We start from the raw sequence: 26,920 nt of genomic DNA, 5'->3' as shown, positions 1-26,920 counted from the left end.
GACAATCTTTTGATTTTTTTACACACAATTGTCCATTTACAGAGGTATTTCTCCCACCCAGCATGGGTATGTGTAAAAATACACCCCAAAACACATTATACTACTTCTCCCGAGTACGGCGATACCACATGTGTGACACTTTTTTGCACCCTAACTGCGCTAAAGGGCCCAAAGTCCAATGAGTACCTTTAGGATTTCACAGGTCATTTTGAGAAATTTCGTTTCAAGACTACTCCTCACGGTTTAGGGCCCCTAAAATGCCAGGGCAGTATAGGAACCCCACAAATGACCCCATTTTAGAAAGAAGACACCCCAAGGTATTCCGTTAGTAGTATGGCGAGTTCATAGAAGATTTTATTTTTTGTCACAAGTTAGCGGAAATTGATTTTAATTGTGTTTTTTCACAAAGTGTCATTTTCCGCTAACTTTTGACAAAAAATAAAATCTTCTATGAACTCACCATACTCCTAACGGAATACCTTGGGGTGTCTTCTTTCTAAAATGGGGTCATTTGTGGGCTTCCTATACTGCCCTGGCATTTTAGGGGCCCTAAACCGTGAGGAGTAGTCTTGAAACGAAATTTCTCAAAATGACCTGTGAAATCCTAAAGGTACTCATTGGACTTTGGGCCCTTTAGCGCAGTTAGGGTGCAAAAAAGTGCCACACATGTGGTATCGCCGTACTCAGGAGAAGTAGTATAATGTGTTTTGTGGTGTATTTTTACACATACCCATGCTGAGTGGGAGAAAGATCTCTGTAAATGGACAATTGTGTGTTATAAAAATTAACAAATTGTCATTTACAGAGATATTTTTCCCACCCAGCATGGGTATGTGTAAAAATACACCCCAAAACACATTATACTACTTCTCCTGAGTACGGCAATACCACATGTGTGGCACTTTTTTGCAGCCTAACTGCGCTAAGGGGTCCAAAGTCCAATGAGCACCTTTAGGCTTTACAGGGGTGCTTACAATTTAGCACCCACCAAAATGTCAGGACAGTAAACACACCCCACAAATGACCCCATTTTGGAAAGTAGACCCTTCAAGGTATTCAGAGAGGGGCATGGTGAGTCCGTGGCAGATTTCATTTTTTTTTGTCGCAAGTTAGAAGAAATGGAAACTTTTTTTTTTTTTTTTTTTTCTCACAAAGTGTCATTTTCCGCTTACTTGTGACAAAAAATAATATCTTCTATGAACTCACTATGCCTCTCAGTGAATACTTTGGGATGTCTTCTTTCCAAAATGGGGTCATTTGGGGGGTATTTATACAATCCTGGAATTCTAGACCCTAATGAAACATGACAGGGGGTCAGAAAGTCAGAGATGCTTGAAAATGGGAAAATTCACTTTTTGCACCATAGTTTGTAAACGCTATAACTTTTACCCAAACCAATAAATATACACTGAATGGTTTTTTTTTTATCAAAAACATTTTTGTCCACATTTTTCGCGCTGCATGTATACAGAAATTTTACTTTATTTGAAAAATGTCAGCACAGAAAGTTAAAAAAATCATTTTTTTGCCAAAATTCATGTCTTTTTTGATGAATATAATAAAAAGTAAAAATCGCAGGAGCAATCAAATAGCACCAAAAGAAAGCTTTATTAGTGACAAGAAAAGGAGCCAAAATTCATTTAGGTGGTAGGTTGTATGAGCGAGCAATAAACCGTGAAAGCTGCAGTGGTCTGAATGGAAAAAAAGTGGCCGGTCCTTAAGGGGTAGAAAGCCCTAGGTCCTCAAGTGGTTAAATGCGGTAAATGTCACTTTTAGTAGCAAACCTAACGGTAGTGTAATTTTACGTGCATCAAACGACGCGGGGTTTCCAGGGGGTCTATACGCAGCCGCAGCGCTTTGGCCAGGGATCGCTATACAGCCGCAATATGGCTGTATGAAGATCCCTGGCATTTTTTCCTATTTTCCCAATTTTTTTTTTATGTTTAGAGTGTGGGAATTAAAAAAAAAAATTATGTGGGGTCCCCCCTCCTAAAACTTTTTAACCCCTTGTCCCTCATGCAGGCTGGGATAGCCAGAATGTGGAGCTCCGACCGATTGGGACTTTACACCCTGACTATACCAGTTGCAAAAAAGGTCCCTTAATGCCAATTTTTGTTTCGGGGTATATGTTGGGGGGGCCCCCAGGTTTATTTTGCCCTGGGGCCCCATTGTTGCTTAAACCGGCCCTGGACAGGTTGATAGCAGCCAAATATGGTGAGTAAAGAATGAATTCCTCGAAATTGGTGAGGGAGCAGTGATTACCATTTTGTCCATGTGATCTACATTTCAGCAGTCTAAGCCAGAACTGATCACACTGCTACCATTGTACCACGCAATGTAGTACAATGCTCCATGAGTGACCACTGATTCCCCACCAATCTTACATATATCTAGAACCATAGCTGGCTGATGGCTGGCCACTGAAACTTGACCATGGATTGAAGTTTTTAATTGGTTGAAGTTTTAGCCCATTTGATTTGCTTCTATAAGACAATCGGTTGGTGATGGTTAAAGAGATAATGTAACCAAGAATTGAACTTCATCCCAATCAGTAGCTGATACCCCCTATTGCATGATAAATATTTTCCTTTTCACAAACAGATCATCAGGGGGCTCTGTATGGCTGATATACAGAAACCCCTCCCACAGGAAACTGTGAGGACCATGGTCCTGGCAGTTTCCTGTCTGTGAACCTCGTTGCATTTTGGGAAATAGCTGTTTACCGCTGTCTCCAGCTGCCAAAAAAGCAAGCAGAAGCTACTCCCACTGACATCACCTGCCAGCAGTAAAAATGTCACCATGTGATACATGTCAGAATGTAAATCAGGGAGAGGAAAGATTTTACAATGGACAAACTAACCAGCAAGGTCATGGTGACCCAGAACTCATTGGAGTGTGTAAGGGACTACAATGGTCCTAAAAGCCCCCTTATTAAGATGTTAAGAAAAACAAAAGTTTGCTTTCCTAAAACAGAAAGAATTTGTGATAATTCAGGTTGGAGTGAGCTTGAGATGTCTCCCAGTGCAACACTGCTGAATATATGCAAATTAACCATTGTACCCTAAGAAGCTAAACACACCTCCAGAACCGCTGGAATGCAATGATGTGTCAGTTTGTTAATCTGTATGCATGTTGGATTATTATGGCTCTGTACAAATTAACAAGCTGACACATCATTGCATTCCAGCGGTTCTGGAGGTGTGTTTAGCTTCTTAGGGTACAATGGTTAATTTGCATATATTCAGCAGTGTTGCACTGGGAGACATCTCAAGCTCACCCCAACCTGAATTATCGCAAATCCTTTCTGTTTTAGGAAAGCAAACTTTTGTTTTTCTTACAATGGACAAACACTGACTAAATTAGTTATACATAATTATTGTAAAAATGAAGCACTTTTTGATTACATTATTTTCACTGGAGTTCTTCTTCAAGTGGTGTAGATGAGAGGAAAGTGACACTTTGATTGGCATCTTGAGAAGTTTTTGATCTGATTTCTAGAGCAAGGAAGAAGATGAGACAGAAGATGAAATTGGCTGTCCAGAAAGCTTGTCACATCAGAGTGTGCCAGAGGAAGAGAAAATGCAGGACGATGAAAAAATGTTGCAAGAAGAAAATACACTCCAACGAAGAAGTTCTCAAAAAGGATCTAGAAGAAGTAAAAGGAAATCAATCTCACAAGAAGATTCCACTATTAAAGAGCCTGAAACACTAGAAGAGGTAAGAGAACATGACTTGTAAAATATTTAGAACCTATACCAAATGTAGATATACACAATGCACATTTATTTTTTACAGTGCATTGACTAGTGTTGGGCGAACAGTGTTCGCCACTGTTCGGGTTCTGCAGAACATCACCCTGTTCGGGTGATGTTCGAGTTCGGCCGAACACCTAATGGTGTTCGGCCAAACTGTTCGGCCATATAACCGAACTAAGAGCGCATGGCCGAACGTTACCCGAACGTTCGGCTAGCGCTGTGATTGGCCGAACGGGTCACGTGTAGTGTTGGGCGAACATCTAGATGTTCGGGTTCGGGTCGAACATGGCCGCGATGTTCGGGTGTTCGAGCCGAACTCCGAACATAGTGGAAGTCAATGGGGACCCGAACTTTCGTGCTTTGTAAAGCCTCCTTATATGCTACATACCCCAAATTTACAGGGTATATGCACCTTGGGAGTGGGTACAAGAGGAAAAAAAAATTAGCAAAAAGAGCTTATAGTTTTTGAGAAAATCGATTTTAAAGTTTCAAAGGGAAAACTGTCTTTTAAATGCGGGAAATGTCTGTTTTCTTTGCACAGGTAACATGCTTTTTGTCGGCATGCAGTCATAAATGTAATACATATAAGAGGTTCCAGGAAAAGGGACCGGTAACGCTAACCCAGCAGCAGCACACGTGATGGAACAGGAGGAGGGTGGCGCAGGCGGAGAAGGCCACGCTTTGAGACACAACAACCCAGGCCTTGCATGAGGACAAGAAGCGTGCGGATAGCAATTTGCGTTTTGTCGCCATGCAGTCATAAATGTAATACAGATGAAAGGTTCAATAAACAGGGACCGGAAACGCTAACCCATCACAGATGTTCATTGTTCATGTTACTTGGTTGGGGTCCGGGAGTGTTGCGTAGTCGTTTCCAATCCAGGATTGATTCATTTTAATTTGAGTCAGACGGTCTGCATTTTCTGTGGAGAGGCGGATACGCCGATCTGTGACAATGCCCCTGGCAGCACTGAAACAGCGTTCCGACATAACGCTGGCTGCCGGGCAAGCCAGCACCTCTATTGCGTACATTGCCAGTTTGTGCCAGGTGTCTAGCTTCGATACCCAATAGTTGAAGGGTGCAGATGGATTGTTCAACACAGCTATGCCATCTGACATGTAGTCCTTGACCATCTTCTCCAGGCGATCGGTGTTGGAGGTGGATCTGCACGCTTGCTGTTCTGTGTGCTGCTGCATGGGTGTCAGAAAATTTTCCCACTCCAAGGACACTGCCGATACCATTCCCTTTTGGGCACTAGCTGCGGCTTGTGTTGTTTGCTGCCCTCCTGGTCGTCCTGGGTTTGCGGAAGTCAGTCTGTCGGCGAACAACTGGCTAGAGGAGGGGGAGGATGTCAATCTCCTCTTTAAAGTCTCCACAAGGGCCTGCTGGTATTCTTCCATTTTGGCCTGTCGGACTCTTTCTTCAAGCAGTTTTGGAACATTGTGTTTGTACCGTGGATCCAGAAGGGTATAAACCCAGTAATTGGTGTTGTCCAGAATGCGCACAATGCGTGGGTCACGTTCAATGCAGTCCTAGGCCGAAGAGGTCATAGCCTAGGGTCACAAAAACCTGTTTATTTGGGCTATTTCAATAGTAGTGATGGTGACGTACATAAATCACAGCCATGGCCGTTAGCAACGTCTGAATTTCACGAAATGTCTCATGCAGGTAGAAGACATATTGTTAGACTTGGATTCCAAAGATGGGGTCCCTACATCTCTGCAAACCAGAGTTACAGGGGTCCAAAATTGGTAAAATCCCCCATAGGCTTTCATTGGGCCTCCTATTTACAGTTCCAAAATCTCACATCTTTTCAAAGGGCAATTGATCAGCAGTGGCAAATTTTCTAGCATTGTAGGGACCCTTAGGGGGAACATGACTGGTGAGTTTCGGGCCCCTAGGCCGAAGAGGTCATAGCCTAGGGTCACAAAAACCTGTTTATTTGGGTTATTTCAATGGTAGTGATGGTGACGTACATAAATCTCAGCCATGGCCGTTAGCAACGTCTGAATTTCATGAAATGTCTCATGCAGGTAGAAGACATATTGTTAGACTTGGATTCCAAAGATGGGGTCCCTACATCTCTGCAAACCAGAGTTGTAGGGGTCCAAAATTGGTAAAATCCCCCATAGACTTTCATTGCCTCCCTATTTCACTTTCCAAAATCTCACATCTTTTCAAAGGGCAATGGCTCAGCAGTACCAAATTTTCTAGCATTGTAGGGACCCTTAGGGGGAACATGACTGGTGAGTTTCGGGCCCCTAGGCCAAAGAGGTCATAGCCTAGGGTCACAAAAACCTGTTTATTTGGGCTATTTCAATGGTAGTGATGGTGACGTACATAAATCTCAGCTATGGCCGTTAGCAACGTCTGAATTTCACGAAATGTCTCATGCAGGTAGAAGACATATTGTTAGACTTGGATTCCAAAGATGGGGTCCCTACATCTCTGCAAACCAGAGTTACAGGGGTCCAAAATTGGTAAAATCCCCCATAGACTTTCATTGCCTCCCTATTTCACTTTCCAAAATCTCACATCTTTTCAAAGGGCAATGGCTCAGCAGTACCAAATTTTCTAGCATTGTAGGGACCCTTAGGGGGAACATGACTGGTGAGTTTCGGGCCCCTAGGCCAAAGAGGTCATAGCCTAGGGTCACAAAAACCTGTTTATTTGGGCTATTTCAATGGTAGTGATGGTGACGTACATAAATCTCAGCTATGGCCGTTAGCAACGTCTGAATTTCACGAAATGTCTCATGCAGGTAGAAGACATATTGTTAGACTTGGATTCCAAAGATGGGGTCCCTACATCTCTGCAAACCAGAGTTACAGGGGTCCAAAATTGGTAAAATCCCCCATAGGCTTTCATTGGGCCTACTATTTACCGTTCCAAAATCTCACACCATTTCAAAGGGCAATGGCTCAGCAGTGGCAAAACTCACCAGTCATGATCCCCCTAAGGGTCCCTACAATGCTAGAAAATTTGGTACTGCTGAGCCATTGCCCTTTGAAAAGATGTGAGATTTTGGAAAGTGAAATAGGGAGGCAATGAAAGTCTATGGGGGATTTTACCAATTTTGGACCCCTGTAACTCTGGTTTGCAGAGATGTAGGGACCCCATCTTTGGAATCCAAGTCTAACAATATGTCTTCTACCTGCATGAGACATTTCGTGAAATTCAGACGTTGCTAACGGCCATAGCTGAGATTTATGTACGTCACCATCACTACCATTGAAATAGCCCAAATAAACAGGTTTTTGTGACCCTAGGCTATGACCTCTTTGGCCTAGGGGCCCGAAACTCACTAGTCATGTTCCCCCTAAGGGTCCCTACAATGCTAGAAAATTTGGTACTGCTGAGCCATTGCCCTTTGAAAAGATGTGAGATTTTGGAAAGTGAAATAGGGAGGCAATGAAAGTCTATTAGGGATTTTACCAATTTTGGACCCCTGTAACTCTGGTTTGCAGAGATGTAGGGACCCCATCTTTGGAATCCAAGTCTAACAATATGTCTTCTACCTGCATGAGACATTTCGTGAAATTCAGACGTTGCTAACGGCCATAGCTGAGATTTATGTACGTCACCATCACTACCATTGAAATAGCCCAAGTAAACAGGTTTTTGTGACCCTAGGCTATGACCTCTTTGGCCTAGGGGCCCGAAACTCACCAGTCATGTTCCCCCTAAGGGTCCCTACAATGCTAAAAAATTTGGTACTGCTGAGCCATTGCCCTTTGAAAAGATGTGAGATTTTGGAAAGTGAAATAGGGAGGCAATGAAAGTCTATGGGGGATTTTACCAATTTTGGACCCCTGTAACTCTGGTTTGCAAAGATGTAGGGACCCCATCTTTGGAATCCAAGTCTAACAATATGTCTTCTACCTGCATGAGACATTTCGTGAAATTCAGACGTTGCTAACGGCCATAGCTGAGATTTATGTACGTCACCATCACTACCATTGAAATAGCCCAAATAAATAGGTTTTTGTGACCCTAGGCTATGACCTCTTTGGCCTAGGGGCCTGAAACTCACCAGTCATGTTCCCCCTAAGGGTCCCTACAATGCTAGAAAATTTGGTACTGCTGAGCCATTGCCCTTTGAAAAGATGTGAGATTTTGGAAAGTGAAATAGGGAGGCAATGAAAGTCTATGGGGGATTTTACCAATTTTGGACCCCTGTAACTCTGGTTTGCAGAGATGTAGGGACCCCATCTTTGGAATCCAAGTCTAACAATATGTCTTCTACCTGCATGAGACATTTCGTGAAATTCAGACGTTGCTAACGGCCATAGCTGAGATTTATGTACGTCACCATCACTACCATTGAAATAGCCCAAATAAACAGGTTTTTGTGACCCTAGGCTATGACCTCTTTGGCCTAGGGGCCCGAAACTCACCAGTCATGTTCCCCCTAAGGGTCCCTACAATGCTAGAAAATTTGGTACTGCTGAGCCATTGCCCTTTGAAAAGATGTGAGATTTTGGAAAGTGAAATAGGGAGGCAATGAAAGTCTATGGGGGATTTTACCAATTTTGGACCCCTGTAACTCTGGTTTGCAGAGATGTAGGGACCCCATCTTTGGAATCCAAGTCTAACAATATGTCTTCTACCTGCATGAGACATTTCGTGAAATTCAGACGTTGCTAACGGCCATAGCTGAGATTTATGTACGTCACCATCACTACCATTGAAATAGCCCAAGTAAACAGGTTTTTGTGACCCTAGGCTATGACCTCTTTGGCCTAGGGGCCCGAAACTCACCAGTCATGTTCCCCCTAAGGGTCCCTACAATGCTAGAAAATTTGGTACTGCTGAGCCATTGCCCTTTGAAAAGATGTGAGATTTTGGAAAGTGAAATAGGGAGGCAATGAAAGTCTATGGGGGATTTTACCAATTTTGGACCCCTGTAACTCTGGTTTGCAGAGATGTAGGGACCCCATCTTTGGAATCCAAGTCTAACAATATGTCTTCTACCTGCATGAGACATTTCGTGAAATTCAGACGTTGCTAATGGCCATGGCTGAGATTTATGTACGTCACCATCACTACCATTGAAATAGCCCAAATAAACAGGTTTTTGTGACCCTAGGCTATGACCTCTTCGGCCTAGGACTGCATTGAACGCGACCCACGCATTGTGCGCATTCTGGACAACACCAATTACTGGGTTTATACCCTTCTGGATCCACGGTACAAACACAATGTTCCAAAACTGCTTGAAGAAAGAGTCCGACAGGTCAAAATGGAAGAATACCAGCAGGCCCTTGTGGAGACTTTAAAGAGGAGATTGACATCCTCCCCCTCCTCTAGCCAGTTGTACGCCGACAGACTGACTTCCGCAAACCCAGGACGACCAGGAGGGCAGCAAACAACACAAGCCACAGCTAGTGCCCAAAAGGGAATGGTATCGGCAGTGTCCTTGGAGTGGGAAAATTTTCTGACACCCATGCAGCAGCACACAGAACAGCAAGCGTGCAGATCCACCTCCAACACCGATCGCCTGGAGAAGATGGTCAAGGACTACATGTCAGATGGCATAGCTGTGTTGAACAATCCATCTGCACCCTTCAACTATTGGGTATCGAAGCTAGACACCTGGCACAAACTGGCAATGTACGCAATAGAGGTGCTGGCTTGCCCGGCAGCCAGCGTTATGTCGGAACGCTGTTTTAGTGCTGCCGGAGGCATCGTCACAGATCGGCGTATCCGCCTCTCCACAGAAAATGCAGACCGTCTGACTCAAATTAAAATGAATCAATCCTGGATTGGAAACGACTACGCAACACTCCCGGACCCCAACCAAGTAACATGAACAATGAACATCTGTGATGGGTTAGCGTTTCCGGTCCCTGTTTATTGAACCTCTCATCTGTATTAAATTTATGACTGCATGGCGACAAAACGCAAATTGCTATCCGCACGCTTCTTGTCCTCATGCAAGGCCTGGGTTGTTGTGTCTCAAAGCGTGGCCTTCTCCTCCAGCGCCACCCTCCTCCTGTTCCATCACGTGTGCTGCTGCTGGGTTAGCATTACCGGTCCCTTTTCCTGGAACCTCTTATATGTATTACATTTATGACTGCATGCCGACAAAAAGCATGTTACCTGTGCAAAGAAAACAGACATTTCCCGCATTTAAAAGACAGTTTTCCCTTTGAAACTTTAAAATCGATTTTCTCAAAAACTATAAGCTCTTTTTGCTAAAAAATTTTTCCTCTTGTACCCACTCCCAAGGTGCACATACCCTGCAAATTTGGGGTATGTAGCATGTAAGGAAGCTTTACAAAGCACGAAAGTTCGGGTCCCCATTGACTTCCATTATGTTCGGAGTTCGGGTCGAACACCCGAACATCGCGGCGATGTTCGGCGAACGTTCGCGAACCCAAACATCTAGGTGTTCGCCCAACACTAGCATTGACTAAAATATTTTAGCCACCACATCCTAAAGGCCTGGTGTCTTGCTCCTCCTGGAGGCTAAAGGCCCATACACACGGGGCACAACTGTCGCCACAAACACGTGGCACGCGCATGTTGCGTCGACAGGTCCTCCGTGTGTATAAGGCACGCGCCACGAACTGTCGTTACTCAGAGCTGTCGCCAGGCGATTGACTTGGCCAATCGCCGGCAACAGCTGTCGCCGCAACCGTCGCTAGTCCGCCACACGTACTGCGTGTGTATGTGCAGACTAGCGACAGCTACCCACAACCAGAAGGGAGCTTCCGGCGGGGGGAAAAAACTTTCGGCGACAGCTTCCGCCGTGTCTCTGCCTGTTGGGCAGAGACGTGTAGACAGCTGTCGCTCAGGCGGAGCTGTCGCCGAGCTGTTGCGCACACGTCTCCTGTGTGCTAGCAACAGCAACAACGGTGCCCCGTGTGTATCAGCCTTAATAGTGTTGGAATAGCATTCAGTCCTTTCACTTTTTCTAGATGGCTGTGACTGCCAATACCTTAGCTTGTATAACCAGTTCACCCCCAAGGGTTTTTATCCTAACGGACCAGAGCAATTTTCAGTTGTCAGCGCTCCTCCCTTTTATTCCCTAATAACTTTATTACTACTTATCACAAGAAAATGATCTATACCTCGTTTTTTTCGCCACCAATTAGGCTTTCTGTGGATAGTACATTTTGCTAAGAATTTTTTTATTCTAAATGCATTTTAATGAGAAAAACAGGAAAAAAAAGAAAAAAAATCATTATTTCTCAGTGTTCAGCCTTTATAGTTTTAAAATTAAACATTCTCCTGTGGATAAAACAAACACGTTTTATTTGCCCAGTGGTCCCGATAATTAAACCGTTTAGATTATGTCCCTACCACAATGTATGGCGACAGTATATTATTTTGAAATATAAGTGGTTATTTTTCTGTTTGTTCTGGCCATAATTACAAGCCCCTATGTAATAAATTTAAATTAATTTTCCCCCATAAAATATAGAATAAAAAAAGCTGAGTCCCTAAGGCAACTATTTTTTTTTTTTTTTTAAGCTGATTTTTTTTTTACAAGTGTTTTTTTTGGGGGGGAGGGTTGGAAGTGTAATTTTATTAATGATGTGTATATACTTGAAAATGTATGTATTTTGTAAGTGTAATATACTTTTTGGCCACAAGATGGCGCTGGTGAACACTCATAGGACGTGTTCACTTTTTTTTTTTTTTTTTTACACACTTTATTAAACTGTTACATTTCCTGTTTATGTGAATGGACGTAGCCGCTGTTCGCGGTCACGTCCATTCACTCCAGGCACTGCGATTGGGTAGAGGACTGTTCAGTCCTCTTCCCCAATCGCCCAGCACGGGATCCCGACGGTAATGGCGGCGGTAGCGGCGGACACACGGCGGTAGCAGCGGCGGGAATGCGCGACGTATTAAAACGTCATGTTGCTGTTAATAGCGGTAAGCATGACGTTTTAATACGTTAGGATGGCGGTAAATGGATAAAGGGTGCATTTTTTCTTTTTTTTAGTAAACTTCACTTTAAACTATGCTGCCAAAGGATTTTTAGTTGAAGTGGAAGGGGCAAATGAGAGTTGTCAGTTTCCCATGGTGTCCTTTATTCCATGGCAACCAAATGGACATTACTCCTGACAGTTTGCTGTTTGTGAACCCGGTTGCATTGTGGGAAATATCGGTTTTTTTTTCCAACTGCCAAGCAAGTAGTAACCCCCTCTGTGCATAGAACTCTCAGTAACGAACATTCCACAGAGATCACCTGGCAGGACTAAAGATGTCACTCCCCACCAGTGATACATTTCAGAATGTAAATCAGGGAGAGGAAAGATTTTACAATGGGCAGGCACTGACTAAATAATCTATAAGGGCCCATTCACACTAGAAGCTCTTTTCTGAGCGTTAAAATCGCGGGAAAAATCGATGCATACGCAAAATTGTGGCGATTTTTCTGTGATGTTTATCGCGATTTTCATGAAAGTGAATGGGAGCAATTTTAAAGACGCTAATCAATCGCAAAACCCTTAGAAACGTGCTTCTAGTGTGAATGGGCCCTAAATGAATATTGTAAAAAAAAAATAAAAAAAATAAGCTATTTTATTCATTATGTGATTTTCATTACACTTCCTGTTTAAAGAGACTCTGTAAAGGAAAAAAAAATCCCTCTGGAGGATACTTACCTCTGGATGGGGAAGCCTCAGGGTCCCAATAAGGCTTCCCCATCCCTGTAGCTGCAGGGAATCCAGTGCTGGCTCCCTTGAACCCGCCCCCCGAACAAGCTTGACAAGTCCTGATTTATTTACCTCTCCAGGTGCAGTATTGGTTCTTCGTTCAGGCTAGGCGGAAATAGCCAATCCCGATAGTATCCGCTCTCCTGCGCAGGCACAAAGGACTCTCGTCTACGCAGTAGAGCGGATCGATCAGGTTTGGCTAATTCCGCCTTAACCCCAATGAAGAGCGGCTAGTGTGCCCGCGCTGGATCGCGGTAGGTAAATGTTTACCTTGCCGCACTTCGGGGGACACTGGCACTTGAACGAAGGGATGGAGAAGGACGGGGGAAGCCTTGTTAGGATTGAGAGGCTTACCACTTCCGAGGTAATTATCCCCTGAGGGATTTTTTTTATTACAGATTCTCTTTAAATTTAACCTGAACTGAGTAAAATTATTTAAAATAAACACGAGATCACTTCAAATGAACATTACATAGTTACCTTGCCCTCAGTTACTCTCAGCTCACCATTTTCTTCTGACAGTGATCCCTTCCAGTTCTGACAACATTTTGTCAGAACTGAAATATATCAATTGCTGTCAGTTATATATCAGTTGCTGTCAGTTATAGCTGAGAGGACAACTGATTTGCCAGGTAATGTCCATGTTTCCCTATGGCTCACGTGGACGATATTACAGTTTAACAGTGTGCTGACCAGAAAGCTATTATGGGGTAATGCCCATTTTCAAAATGGAGGATGGAGAATTCCCTCGATCACAGTGGACAAACAGGATGCAGGAGAGGAGAAAGAGATTGACCAGTAGACTACACGGGATGTAAGTATGACTTCCGTATGTTTATTTTGACTTTTAATTTTCAGTTCAGGTTTTCTTTAAAGATTACATTTCAAAGGAATTCAGAAATGACAGGCCTCATACTCTAACTTCACCCTCACAGGGCCACTTTGAACAGGGAAATATTCACTGATTTGTCAAAACCATACATGTAGTATATGCTGCCACCTAGTGGTAATCTAGAAACCAGCGTCAGTATAAATATACACTGTGGCCTGGCGTACATGCAAAAAGGGCATAAGGGGAAAAAAAATACGCCTGGTGTAAACATTAATCTGAAATATCATTTATAAAACAATTATATTTCAATATTTTGTTTACAATAAAGTTTTACAAATTCAAATCATTAAATAATGTCTATGAAATGTTGTATTGGTAAAACACTATTCTCTGTAATTTAAGACGGAAAATTACAATAACGTTTGTATATTCACGATGATTATAATTATTATGATTTAAAACGGATTTTACATAAACGATGTTTAAGTATTGTTTATTATTTTTTATTTTTTTAACCAGATCAGGATCCAAAAACATATCTTTACATTTTATACTACAATAAAGTAACAATATTTTCTAACAATTTTTATTTTGTCATAAAATTGAAAAACCTTTAAAAAGTAATTTAGCACAGATTAAAACTTAATTCACATATTTTAAAAAATCAAATCATAAAACAATATAAGGACGTTCGTAATAACTGTAGTAAATATTACTAACATTTTACTGCAACTAAACCTAACCCTATTCTCACACAGAACCCTCCCTCTACCTATCTCTAACCCTTAGACCCCCTGGTGGTCCCTAACCCTAAGACCCCTCTTGTGGTGCCTAACCCTACGACCCCCCTGGTGGTGCCTAACCCTAAATCTCCCCTAGTGGTGCCTAACCCAAAGACTCCATGGTGGTGTTAGGCACCACCAGGGGGACGCCTAACACCACCTGGGTTAGCCCTGGTGGTGCCTAATAGAGATGGCCCAAACGGTTCGCCGGCAAACGGTTCCCGGGCGAACTTCGGTGGTTCGTGATCGCAGAGAACCGGGAACTTTTGCGGAAGTTCGATTCGCCCCCATAGTGCACCATTGGGGTCAACTTTGCCCTTCTACATCACAGTCAGCAGGCACGTTGTAGCCAACCAGGCTACACTCCCTCCTGGAGCCCCCCCCCCCCCCCCTTGTAAAAGGCAGGCAGCGTCAGGCTTTTCATTCACTCGTGTGCCTGCAGTAATTAGAGAAGGGAGAGCTGCTGTGCAGAGACATATAGGAAAAGCTTAGTTAGGCTCTTGTAGGCTTGTTAGCTTGCTCCTTGCTGATTCTTATTGCTAAAAAAGCACCCCTCAACAGCTCTTTTGAGAGCTAATTTTCTTCTTGTGATCTATTTTTTTTTTTTGTGGGGCCCACTTGCATTATATACAGCCCTGTCAGTCAGTCGCAGCTGGCCTTTGGCCCCTTGGTGGTATAATTGGTACTGTGCCAGGTGCACATTATAATACCCATCACTGCATATACCTACCTGTTGTTCACTTCAATGCACCCACCTACCTACGTGAGCGCACGCAGTGTCACTGTGCCTGTCCGGTACCTTTCTGAGTGTGACAGGTGCACATTATAATACCCATCACTGCATATACCTACCTGTTGTTCACAGTGCACCCACCTACCTACGTGAGCTCACGCAGTGTCACTGAGCCTGTCTGGTACCTGTCTGTGTGTGACAGGTGCACATTGTAATACCCATCACTGCATATACCTACCTGTTCACAGTGCACCCACCTACCCACGTGTGAGCACGCAGTGTCACTGACTGTGCCTGTCCGGTATCTGTCTGTGTGTGACAGGTGCACATTATAATACCCATCACTGCACATACCTACCTGTTGTTCACAGTGCACCCACCTACCTACGTGAGCGCACGCAGTGTCACTGTGCCTGTCCGGTACCTGTTTGTGTGTGACAGGTGCACATTATAATACCCATCACTGCATATACCTACCTGTTGTTCAGTGCACCCACCTACCTTCGTGAGTGCACGCAGTGTGATATACCACTCCGTGCATACCTGTTAACTGCACCTGTGTGACTGCACATTGTATTAGTCAAGTCAGTGCATACCTTTCACTGCATCCCCCCCCCCAATGTGGACAAAATAAAAGGTAGAAGCAGGCCACCTGGCAGGTCTGTTCGAGGTCGCGCTGTCGTGATTTCATGCGGCCCTCGACCAAAGTACAGTGTTCAGAAGAAGGCACGAGCCATCAACCTCCAATATTATCAGAACGTAGTTGACTATTTAACACAGAACACCTCATGTTTCTCAGCTTCTGCACGGAAGTGTGACATATTTTCCTCCTCCTGCTCTGATTCTGGCACCCCACTTAAAGAGAAACTCCAACCAAGAATTTAACTTTATCCCAATCAGTAGCTGATACCCCCTTTTACATGAGAAATAGAATGATTTTCACAAACAGACCATCAGGGGGTGCTGTATGACTGATTTTGTGCTGAAACCACTCCCACTAGAGGCTCTGAATACCGCGGTACTCCTGGCAAACTGCCACAATGTAACAATGTTCACAGACAGGAAATGGCTGTTTAGAGCTGTCTAACAGCCAGAACAGCTAGAAACAGCTACATAACATGCCCACAGTAACAATGTCACCATGTAATACATGTCAGAATGTGAATCTGGGAGAGGAAAGATTTTACAATGAGCAAACACTGACTAAATCATTTATACATAATTATGGTAAAAATGAAGCACTTTTTTTTATTACATTATTTTCAGTGGAGTTCCTCTTTAACACTCAGTTTGCCACCACCACCAAAATGCCATCACCCCAGGGCTCAGCGGTGTGGACATTTTTTTGTGTGTCTGCCTCAGATGAGAGCAATGCCATCTGTACTCTTTGCCACCGAAAATTGAGCCGTGGAAAGACCAAGACCTGCGTAGGGACAACTACCTTACGAAGGCACATGATTACAAAGCACAAACTGCAATGGGATGACCACCTGAGGAAAAGCAGCACACAAAAGCAAAGCCACACACCGCAGTGGAAGATTAGAGTTGGGCCGAACCTCCGATTTTCGGTTCGCGAACCGGGTTCGCGAACTTTCGCGAAAGGTTCGGTTCGCGTTAAAGTTCGCGAACCGCAATAGACTTCAATGGGGATGCGAACTTTGAAAAAAAAAATTAATTATGCTGGCCACAAAAGTGATGGAAAAGATGTTTCAAGGGGTCTAACACCTGGAGGGGGGGATGGCGGAGTGGGATACATGCCAAAAGTCCCCGGGAAAAATCTGGATTTGACGCAAAGCAGCGTTTTAAGGGCAGAAATCACATTGAATGTTAAATGACAGGCCTAAAGTGCTTTCAAACATCTTGCATGTGTATACATCAATCAGGTAGTGTAATTAAGGTACTGCTTCACACTGACGCACCAAACTCATCGTGTAACGCACCGCAAACAGCTGTTTGTGTAGTGACGGCCGTGCTGGACTGGTGCGCACCATGGCGAGAGTGCAGGTTTTGGTGGCTTTACAGCCCATATGGTCAGTCACCTGGCTGATGTAGCTGAATGACAGAACAGTGACTGTCCAGCTGATCAAATTTGGTCTGACCACAATGAGGCAACGACCTTATTATCGTGGGTGTGCCCCCCGAGACACTCATCTAGGCGCCGGTCATTGCTCCATTGTGATACGCAAGCCCCTTCACCACGGCAAGGTAATGATCACGAAGGGGAATGGGCGCATGTTCATGCCTTTTCTTTTGTTGTTGCAGCTGCCCGCAGTGCAGCCAGAAAAATTAGGCAGTCATGTACACGCACCCGAAAAATTATTACAGCGGCCGCTGCTAGCAGCGGCCTAAAAAATTCAGCAATCCGCCTGGAGTCCCGGACCCTGTTGGTGGTGGCGGAGAAGGTAGTGAAGCGGCCTGCAGGCAGACATGCTGTGTGGAGGGACTGGGAGCGACTTAGTCTTCTTGGGGCAGGCCAGGCAGCCAGTCACACGGCGTGCAGGCAGAGATGCTGTATGTGCGGGGACTGACTTAGTCTTGGGGCGGGCAGCAGCCCTCCGGGATCCATGCCTCATTCATTTTTATAAAGGTGAGGTACTTAACACTTTTGTGACTTAGGCGACTTCTCTTCTCTGTGACAATGCCTCCAGCTGCGCTGAAGGTCCTTTCTGAGAGGACGCTTGCGGCAGGGCAGGAGAGAAGTTGGATGGCAAATTGGGACAGCTCTGGCCACAGGTCAAGCCTGCGCACCCAGTAGTTCAAGGGTTCCTCATCGCTGTTCACAGCAGTGTCTACATCCACACTTAAGGCCAGGTAGTCGGCTACCTGCCGTTCCAGGCGTTGGTGGAGGGTGGATCCGGAAGGGCTACGGCGAGGCGTTGGACTAAAGAACGTCCGCATGTCCGACATCACCATGAGATCGCTGGAGCGTCCTGTCTTTGACTGCGTGGACACGGGAGGAGGATTAGTGGCAGTGGTACCTTGCTGGCGTTGTGCCGTCACATCACCCTTAAAGGCATTGTAAAGCATAGTTGACAGCTGGTTCTGCATGTGCTGCATCCTTTCCACCTTCCGGTGAGTTGGTAACAGGTCCGCCACTTTGTGCCTGTACCGAGGGTCTAGTAGTGTGGCCACCCAGTACAGCTCATTCCCCTTGAGGTTTTTTATACGGGGGTCCCTCAACAGGCAGGACAGCATAAAAGACGACATCTGCACAAAGTCGGATCCAGTACCCTCCATCTCCTCTTGCTCTTCCTCAGTGACGTCAGGTAAGTCAACCTCCTCCCCCCAGCCGCGAACAATACCACGGGAAGGTTGCGCAGCACAAGCCCCCTGCGACGCCTGCTGCGGTTGTTCTCCTGCCGCTGTCCCCTCCTCCTCCTCCTCCTCCCCCAAAGAAACACCTTGCTCATCATCCTCTGAGTCTGACTCATCTTCTGCACATGACCTCTCTTCTTCCTCCTCCTCCCCCCTCTGTGCTGCCGCAGGTGTTGAGGAAACAGCTGGGTCTGATGAAAATTGGTCCCATGCCTGTTCCTGCCGTAACGGTTCCTGGTCACGCTCATTCGCAGCTTCATCCGCCACTCTACGCACAGCACGCTCCAAGAAGTACGCGTAGGGAATTAAGTCGCTGATGGTGCCCTCACTGCGGCTCACCAGGTTGGTCACCTCCTCAAACGGCCGCATGAGCCTGCATGCATTTTTCATCATTGTCCAGTTGTCGGGCCAGAACATCCCCATCTTCCCAGACTGTTTCGTTCTACTCCAGTTGTAGAGGTACTGGGTGACGGCTTTCTTCTGTTCTAGCAGGCGGGAGAACATGAGGAGGGTCGAGTTCCAGCGAGTGGGGCTATCGCAAATGAGGCGTCTCACCGGCATGTTGTTTTTACGCTGAATTTCTGCAAATCGTGCCATGGCTGTGTAAGAGCGCCTCAAATGCCCACAGAACTTCCTGGCCTGCTTCAGGACATCCGCTAAGCCAGGGTACTTTGCCACAAATCTTTGAACCACCAGATTCATGACATGTGCCATGCAGGGTATGTGTGTCAGCTTCCCCATATGCAAAGCGGCAAGCAGATTGCTGCCGTTGTCGCACACCACGTTGCCTATCTCCAGGTGGTGCGGGGTCAGCCACTCATCCACCTGTTTCTTAAGAGCAGCCAGGAGAGCTGCTCCAGTGTGACTCTCCGCTTTGAGACAAGCCATGTCTAAGATGGCGTGACACCGTCGTACCTGGCATGCAGCATAGGCCCTGCGGAGCTGGGGCTGTGTAGCTGGAGAGGAGAACTGCCACTCAGCCAAGGAGGAGGAGGAGGACAGCGAAGAGCATGTAGCAGGAGGAGAGGAGGTGGCAGGAGGCCTGCCTGCAAGCCGTGGAGGTGTCACAATTTGGTCCGCCGCTTTCTGCTTGCCATCGTTCACCACCAGGTTCACCCAATGGGCTGTGTAGGTAATGTAGCGGCCCTGCCCGTGCTTGGCAGACCAGGCATCCGTGGTCAGGTGTACCCTTGACCCAACGCTCTTCGCAAGAGATGACACCACTTGCCTCTCAACTTCACGGTGCAGTTGGGGTATGGCCTTTCTGGAAAAATAAGTGCGGCCTGGCATCTTCCACTGCGGTGTTCCGATGGCCACAAATTTACGGAAGGCCTCAGAGTCCACCAGCCGGTATGGTAACAGCTGGCGAGCTAACAGTTCCGCCACGCCAGCTGTCAGACGCCGGGCAAGGGGGTGACTGGCCAAAAGTGGCTTCTTCCGCTCAAACATTTCCTTCACGGACACCTGACTGCTGCTGTGGGCAGAGGAGCAGGAACCGCTCAAGGGCAGAGGCGGAGTGGAGGAGGGTGCCTGTGAAGGTGCAAGGGAGAGAGCGGCATAAGCAGATGATGCACCTGAAGGAGGAAGAGGAGAAGGAGGGTGACTTTGCTTTTGTGTGCTGCTGCTGCTTTTGCTCAGGTGGCCATCCCATTGCTGTTTGTGCCTTTTCTGCAGGTGCCTTCGTAAGGCACTTGTCCCTACGTGAGTGTTGGCCTTTCCACGGCTCAATTTTTGTTGGCAGAGCGAACAGATGGCTTTGGTCCGATCTGAGGCACACACATTAAAAAATTTCCACACCGCTGAGCCACCCTGGGATGTGGGCACTATGGGGACCTCAGCAGCTGATGCTGAAGGGCAAGTTGGCTGGCTGTACATAGGTGGCGAATCTGGCGATACATGGTGCCGGACTCTGCCACCAGCTGTTTCTGACGAAGAGCTGCCCCAGCTTCTTTCAGCAACTTCTATCCTCCTACTACTCTCTGACTCCCCCTCTGAACTGTCCCCCTCTTCATCTCCTCTATTGGGAACATACAGAGGATCCCTATCATCGTCATCATCGTAATCATCCTGCCCAGCTTCGCTTGCCTCAGAAAAATCCAAATGTGTAGGTCCTTCATCCTCCTTACACGTTACATCCATAGTGTTGTCGCGTAACGCAGACATATGAGCTGGTGAAAATTCATCTGGCTGTAACAATGGCTGTGCATCAGTGATTTCACCACCACTAAATAATTCTTGCGAAGTGTCAAATGCAGCGGAAGTGGTGCTAGTAGTAGCGCTGGTGGCTGAGCAAGATGAGGTGTTCTGTGTCGCTAAATACTCAACCACGTCCTGACAATCTTGGGAGGTGATGGGACGTGCCTTCTTCCGAGCACTGTACTGTGGGCCAGGTCCACACGAAATTACATTTACACGACCTCGCGCAGACCTGCCGGGTGGCCTTCCTCTGCCTCTGCCACTACCTCTTCCTCTTCCTCTACCTGTTTTGTCCATATCGGGTATGCACGGAGTGGTATATCACACTGCGTGCACTCACGTAGGTAGGTGGGTTCACTTAACTGCACAGGTATGCGCACTGATGCGGTGGGTTCACTGAACAGTACAGGTATACAGTGGCGGGTTCACTGAACACAACAGGTATGCAGTGGCGTGTTCACTAAACAGGTATACAGTGGCAGGTCCACTGAACAGAACAGGTATACAGTGGCAGGTCCACTGAACAGAACAGGTATACAGTGGCGGGTCCACTGAACAGAACAGGTATACAGTGGCAGGATCACTGAACAGGTATGCAGTGGCAGGATCACAGTACAGGTATGCAGTGGGCTGAGGGCTCACTGAACAGAACAGGTATGCTGTGGCAGGATCACTGAACAGGTATGCAGTGGCAGGATCACAGTACAGGTATGCAGTGGGCTGAGGGCTCACTGAACAGAACAGGTATGCTGTGGCAGGATCACTGAACAGGTATGCAGTGGCAGGATCACAGTACAGGTATGCAGTGGGCTGAGGGCTCACTGAACAGAACAGGTATGCTGTGGCAGGATCACTGAACAGCTATGCAGTGGCAGGATCACAGTACAGGTATGCAGTGGGCTGAGGGCTCACTGAACAGAACAGGTATGCTGTGGCAGGATCACTGAACAGCTATGCAGTGGCAGGATCACAGTACAGGTATGCAGTGGGCTGAGGGCTCACTGAACAGAACAGGTATGCTGTGGCAGGATCACTGAACAGCTATGCAGTGGCAGGATCACAGTACAGGTATGCAGTGGGCTGAGGGCTCACTGAACAGAACAGGTATGCTGTGGCAGGATCACTGAACAGGTATGCAGTGGCAGGATCACAGTACAGGTATGCAGTGGGCTGAGAGCTCACTGAACAGAACAGGTATGCTGTGGCAGGATCACTGAACAGGTATGCAGTGGCAGGATCACAGTACAGGTATGCAGTGGGCTGAGGGCTCACTGAACAGAACAGGTATGCTGTGGCAGGATCACTGAACAGCTATGCAGTGGCAGGATCACAGTACAGGTATGCAGTGGGCTGAGGGCTCACTGAACAGAACAGGTATGCTGTGGCAGGATCACTGAACAGCTATGCAGTGGCAGGATCACAGTACAGGTATGCAGTGGGCTGAGGGCTCACTGAACAGAACAGGTATGCTGTGGCAGGATCACTGAACAGCTATGCAGTGGCAGGATCACAGTACAGGTATGCAGTGGGCTGAGGGCTCACTGAACAGAACAGGTATGCTGTGGCAGGATCACTGAACAGGTATGCAGTGGCAGGATCACAGTACAGGTATGCAGTGGGCTGAGAGCTCACTGAACAGAACAGGTATGCTGTGGCAGGATCACTGAACAGGTATGCAGTGGCAGGATCACAGTACAGGTATGCAGTGGGCTGAGGGCTCACTGAACAGAACAGGTATGCTGTGGCAGGATCACTGAACAGCTATGCAGTGGCAGGATCACAGTACAGGTATGCAGTGGGCTGAGGGCTCACTGAACAGAACAGGTATGCTGTGGCAGGATCACTGAACAGCTATGCAGTGGCAGGATCACAGTACAGGTATGCAGTGGGCTGAGGGCTCACTGAACAGAACAGGTATGCTGTGGCAGGATCACTGAACAGCTATGCAGTGGCAGGATCACAGTACAGGTATGCAGTGGGCTGAGGGCTCACTGAACAGAACAGGTATGCTGTGGCAGGATCACTGAACAGGTATGCAGTGGCAGGATCACAGTACAGGTATGCAGTGGGCTGAGAGCTCACTGAACAGAACAGGTATGCTGTGGCAGGATCACTGAACAGGTATGCAGTGGCAGGATCACAGTACAGGTATGCAGTGGGCTGAGGGCTCACTGAACAGAACAGGTATGCTGTGGCAGGATCACTGAACAGCTATGCAGTGGCAGGATCACAGTACAGGTATGCAGTGGGCTGAGGGCTCACTGAACAGAACAGGTATGCTGTGGCAGGATCACTGAACAGCTATGCAGTGGCAGGATCACAGTACAGGTATGCAGTGGGCTGAGGGCTCACTGAACAGAACAGGTATGCAGCCAGGAAGAAGTTAAGCCTAACTAATCTTTCCCTGAGAGACAGTCTGCAGCAGCTCGCCCTACTCTGACTAATGCAGGCACACGAGTGGCCGTAATGGCCGCCGCTGCCTGCCTTATATAAGGGGGGGTGGGGCTCCAGGGGCTAGTGTAGCCTAATTGGCTACACTGGGCCTGCTGACTGTGATGTAGAGGGTCAAAGTTGACCCTCAGGTGCATTATGGGGCGAACCGAACTTCTTCCGCAAAAGGTTCGCGTGCGGTACCCGCACGCGAACCACCTAAGTTCGCGCGAACCCCGTTCGCCGGCGAACCGTTCGGCCCAACTCTATGGAAGATGCCAGGTCGCAATTTTTTCTCAAAAAAGGAGATACCTAATCTGTACCGTGATGTTGAAAGGCAAGTGGTGACATCTCTGGCACACAGCGTTGGGTCAAGGGTCCATCTGACCACGGAAGCCTGGTCTGCAAAGCACGCTCAGGCCTGCCCGAAGACTAAGTCAGTCCCCACACACAGCACCTCTGCCTGCACACCATGTGACTGCCTGCCCCAAGACTTAGTCACTTCCCACACAGCACCTCTGCCCGCAGGACTGCCTTCTCCGCCACCACCAACAGGGTCCAGGACTCCAGGTCGCCATAATAATTTTTCTGGTGCATGTACATGCCTGCCTAATTTTTCTGGCTACACTGCAGCTGCAACAACAAAACAAAAGGCATGTACATGGCCGTCACTACACAAACAGCTGTTTGAGGTGGGTTACACATTGAGTTTGGTGTGTCAGTGTGAAGCAGTACTCTAATTACACTCCCTGATTGATGTATACACATGCAAGATGTTTTAAAGCACTTTAGGCCTGCAATTTAGCATGCAATGTGATTTCTGCCCTTAAAACGCTGCTTTGCGTCAAATCCAGATTTTTCCCCGGGACTTTTGGCGTCTATCCCACTCATCCATGCAAAAACTCAGATGTTAGACCCCTTGAAACATCTTTTCCATCACTTTTGTGGCCAGCATAAGTGTTTCTAGTTTTCAAAGTTTGCCTCCCCATTGAAGTCTATTGCGGTTCGCGGAAGAACCAATCTTTTGCGGAAGTTCGCGTTCGCGGTCAGTGAACCGAAAATCGGAGGTTTGGGCCATCTCTAGTGCCTAACCCTAAGACCTTCCTGGTGGTGCCTAACCCTAAGATCCCCCTGGTGGTGCCTAACCCTAAATCCCTCCTGGTGGAGCCTAAGGCCACATACAGACATCAGACCATAGTCTTTGGAAAATGAAAGATCACAGACCAATCTTACCACCCTTCCTGTAGTATAAGAGCCATACTCTACACAGTCTTTTCTATGGAGCTGAACTCCACATCAGAAAAAAATCATTGCAAGATGCTGCACACACAGATGCTGTACAGACACAAAAGATCAGTATCTGCATCTGTGTGTGCAGCATCTTGCAATGATTTTTTTCGGATGTGGAGTTCAGCTCCATAGAAAAGACTGTGTAGAGTATGGCTCTCATACTACATGAAGGGTGGTAAGATTGGTCTGTGATCTTTCATTTTCCAAAGACTATGGTCTGATGTCTGTATGTGGCCTTACCCTAAATGCCCCCTTAGTGATCACTTTATTATGTGGATAATAATGTTTTACAAAGAGTAAGTGATTACATTTTAAATAACGTTTTAGTTAAATACGATAAATATGGTTTAGTACATTTGTAACCATTATTCGTCAGATTTCACTATTGCTCGGTTTATCAGATGGATAATAGTGTTTTATATGTATTAAGTGTGAAAAACGATATATTATGATTTTGTTGTTGCGCAGTTTATTTGGTGGATAATAATGGTTTACAGAGTGTTAATTAAAAAAAAAAAAAGTATATTACGATTTATTTGTTGACGACTTTATACGTTGAAAATAATGAATTATGAAAAGTGATTATTTAAATATTACATTACGATTTCACTCAAAACTATAAATAAGTATTATTTTATGTGTAAACGTTACTGGTCGCCGGCGAAGTTGGGAAACATTAATTATCACGGATGCAGTTTGAAAACATAAATTATCACGGGCGCCCTTTTTTCCTGTTCGGTGCCTGTTAAACGATATTTAATATGTGAGTCAATGGCCGCGCCCTTTTTTCCTGTTCGGTGCCTGTTAAACGCCCAAATTTTCTGCTTCCGTGGCCTGGCCTGTAACTAATGTTATTTTGTTATTCTTTTCTAGAATAAAGAAGTACCGCTTAGAAGAATCCTGGAGTTAAATAAGCCAGAATGGCTATATATCGTCATCGGAATCATAGCAGCTGCGATTAGCGGCGGGATATATCCAACATTTGCTGTCATTTTCGGAAAAGTCATAGGTGTAGGTCATACATGTAAAACTCCGGCCCACGGGCCAAATCTAGCCCTTAGAGTCATTACATTTGTCCCTGAAGTGGTTTCCTCACTTTTCATTATGTTTGGCCCTCTCAAGACCACAGGGGAAGTTATATTGGAATAGAAGCCCTAGAACACCAGGGAAGTAATATGGGGGAGGTAGGGGGAAATAACTTAACCCTTGAGAACTGTATAGGGGAGGGTGGGGGCCTCTAGACACCAGGGAACTGTATAGGGGAGGGAGGACCACTAGACACCAGGGAATTGTATAGGGGTCAGAGGGGAGCAATTAGACACCAGGATACTTTATAAAGGAGGAAGGTGGCCAGTAGACATTGAGGTTGGCCTGTTACTAGGTCATAGTGTACAATTTTGGCCCACTTTGCATTTAAGTTTGACACCCCTGGTGTAGGTAGTAACTCCAGTACAATGTAATGATGTCCAAATTACAACTAAATACAATGTAATGATGTCCAAATTACAACTAAATAACATCAGCGGTTTTGTTGTTCATATTTGCAGACATTTCATGAGCAGGACCCTGACAAAAGGAGCCAGAAAACTGCTTTATTATCATTAATGTTTCTTGCCTTGGGACTGCTTAGCTTCATCGTGTATCTTGTAATGGTAAGACAAAAGATAATCCTATTTATCATTACAGCTATGATTTGTAAAGTTTTTTTTTTTTTTTGCAAAAGGCATATAAAAATGTGACTAGCTTACATGTATTTGCCCAGGACAAAACTAGGCCAGACAGAGCAGGATTATCGACAAAGTAACCTAAGCAAGTGCCTGGGGCCTAGTGGGTGTCAAGGGGCCCACCTGTCACCTTCTCTGACCCCCTCTCCCACCTCAGACTACCAAAAAGACTATGGGCAAAGCCAAAGATACTACCTTGCACCCCATTTCATCTTAACTCTGCACTGAGGCCAGATATAACTGGGAAGTTTCATTAGTTCAGTTCAGGAACTAGACTGCTTCACTGTGGGAATCTTCAGGTACAAAGACGCCATTAGATGAAAACAGGTGCAATATTAACCATTTATGCCAGGCGGACGTGAGCCTCATGTCTGCAGCGGCAGCTGCTACAGCCACAGGGATGCGCTAGTCACGTCCCTGTAGTTTGGGGGGCTGTGCAGGCGATCGTATGGGCAGATGCCCGCGATCGCGATGTTGCTGGTAGCAGGGGGGATTGGCTGCCGGGGACAAAAGTCCCCTGTGACAAGCTGTACATGTCCACTGAGAATAAAAACTATTTTTGTTCAAAAACAGTGTTTATTCTTAAATAGAGCCGCAGCGCAATCTCCCGCCGCTGATTTCCACCACTTTCAGCTGCCAATCGTTAGATTTATGAATCGGAACAAAGTTCCCATTCATTAATCTCCTCACAGGACACCGTGATTGCAGGCTTCCATTGAAGCCTGCGTCACTTCCCTAGTTACAATGTAGCAACACATTGTTTCCTATGTAGCATACTTGTACGCTAATAGGAATTTGCTCAGTGGGACATCTTGTGGCCAAATAATAAAAATGAAAACGCATGTCAAGAGAGCAAATGATTATACATTTATGGGGTAAAAATTAGCAATGGATGTAAAACTGAAAAAATGTACCTTTATTTCCAAATAAAATATTGTCACCGTACATTACACTAGGGATATAATTTTAACATTGGAATAACCGTGACAGATGGGAAATTAAAATGTGTGGATTTTAACCACTTCACCACTGGGGGGTTTTACCCCCTGACCACCAGAGCAATTTTCACCTTTCAGCGCTCCTTCCATTCATTCGTCTATAACTTTATTATCACTTATCCCAATGAAATGAACTATATCTTGTTTTTTTTGCCACCAATTAGGCTTTCTTTAGGTGGGACATTATGCCAA

At 46.0% G+C, this 26,920-nt stretch overlaps 1 protein-coding gene across 2 annotated transcripts in view; it reads left to right on the top strand.

The window, feature by feature from the left end:
* LOC137518308 (ATP-dependent translocase ABCB1-like) overlaps nt 1-26,920 on the top strand; it is a 169,691-nt gene that overhangs the window by 88,924 nt on the left and 53,847 nt on the right. Inside the window, exons 18-20 of one of the 2 annotated variants that reach the window (XM_068235984.1) lie at nt 3,499-3,717; nt 24,880-25,017; nt 25,554-25,658. In XM_068235984.1, coding sequence (XP_068092085.1) covers nt 3,499-3,717; nt 24,880-25,017; nt 25,554-25,658 — 462 coding nt within the window. The remainder of the gene's footprint in view (nt 1-3,498; nt 3,718-24,879; nt 25,018-25,553; nt 25,659-26,920) is intronic. The other variant, XM_068235985.1, reaches the window with a different exon arrangement.

Source organism: Hyperolius riggenbachi, chromosome 5, assembly GCF_040937935.1.
Source record: "Hyperolius riggenbachi isolate aHypRig1 chromosome 5, aHypRig1.pri, whole genome shotgun sequence".
In the NCBI taxonomy this organism is placed as follows: domain Eukaryota; kingdom Metazoa; phylum Chordata; class Amphibia; order Anura; family Hyperoliidae; genus Hyperolius; species Hyperolius riggenbachi.
Note: the sequence above shows the minus strand (reverse complement) of the source record. Positions and strands in the feature narration are given on the sequence as shown.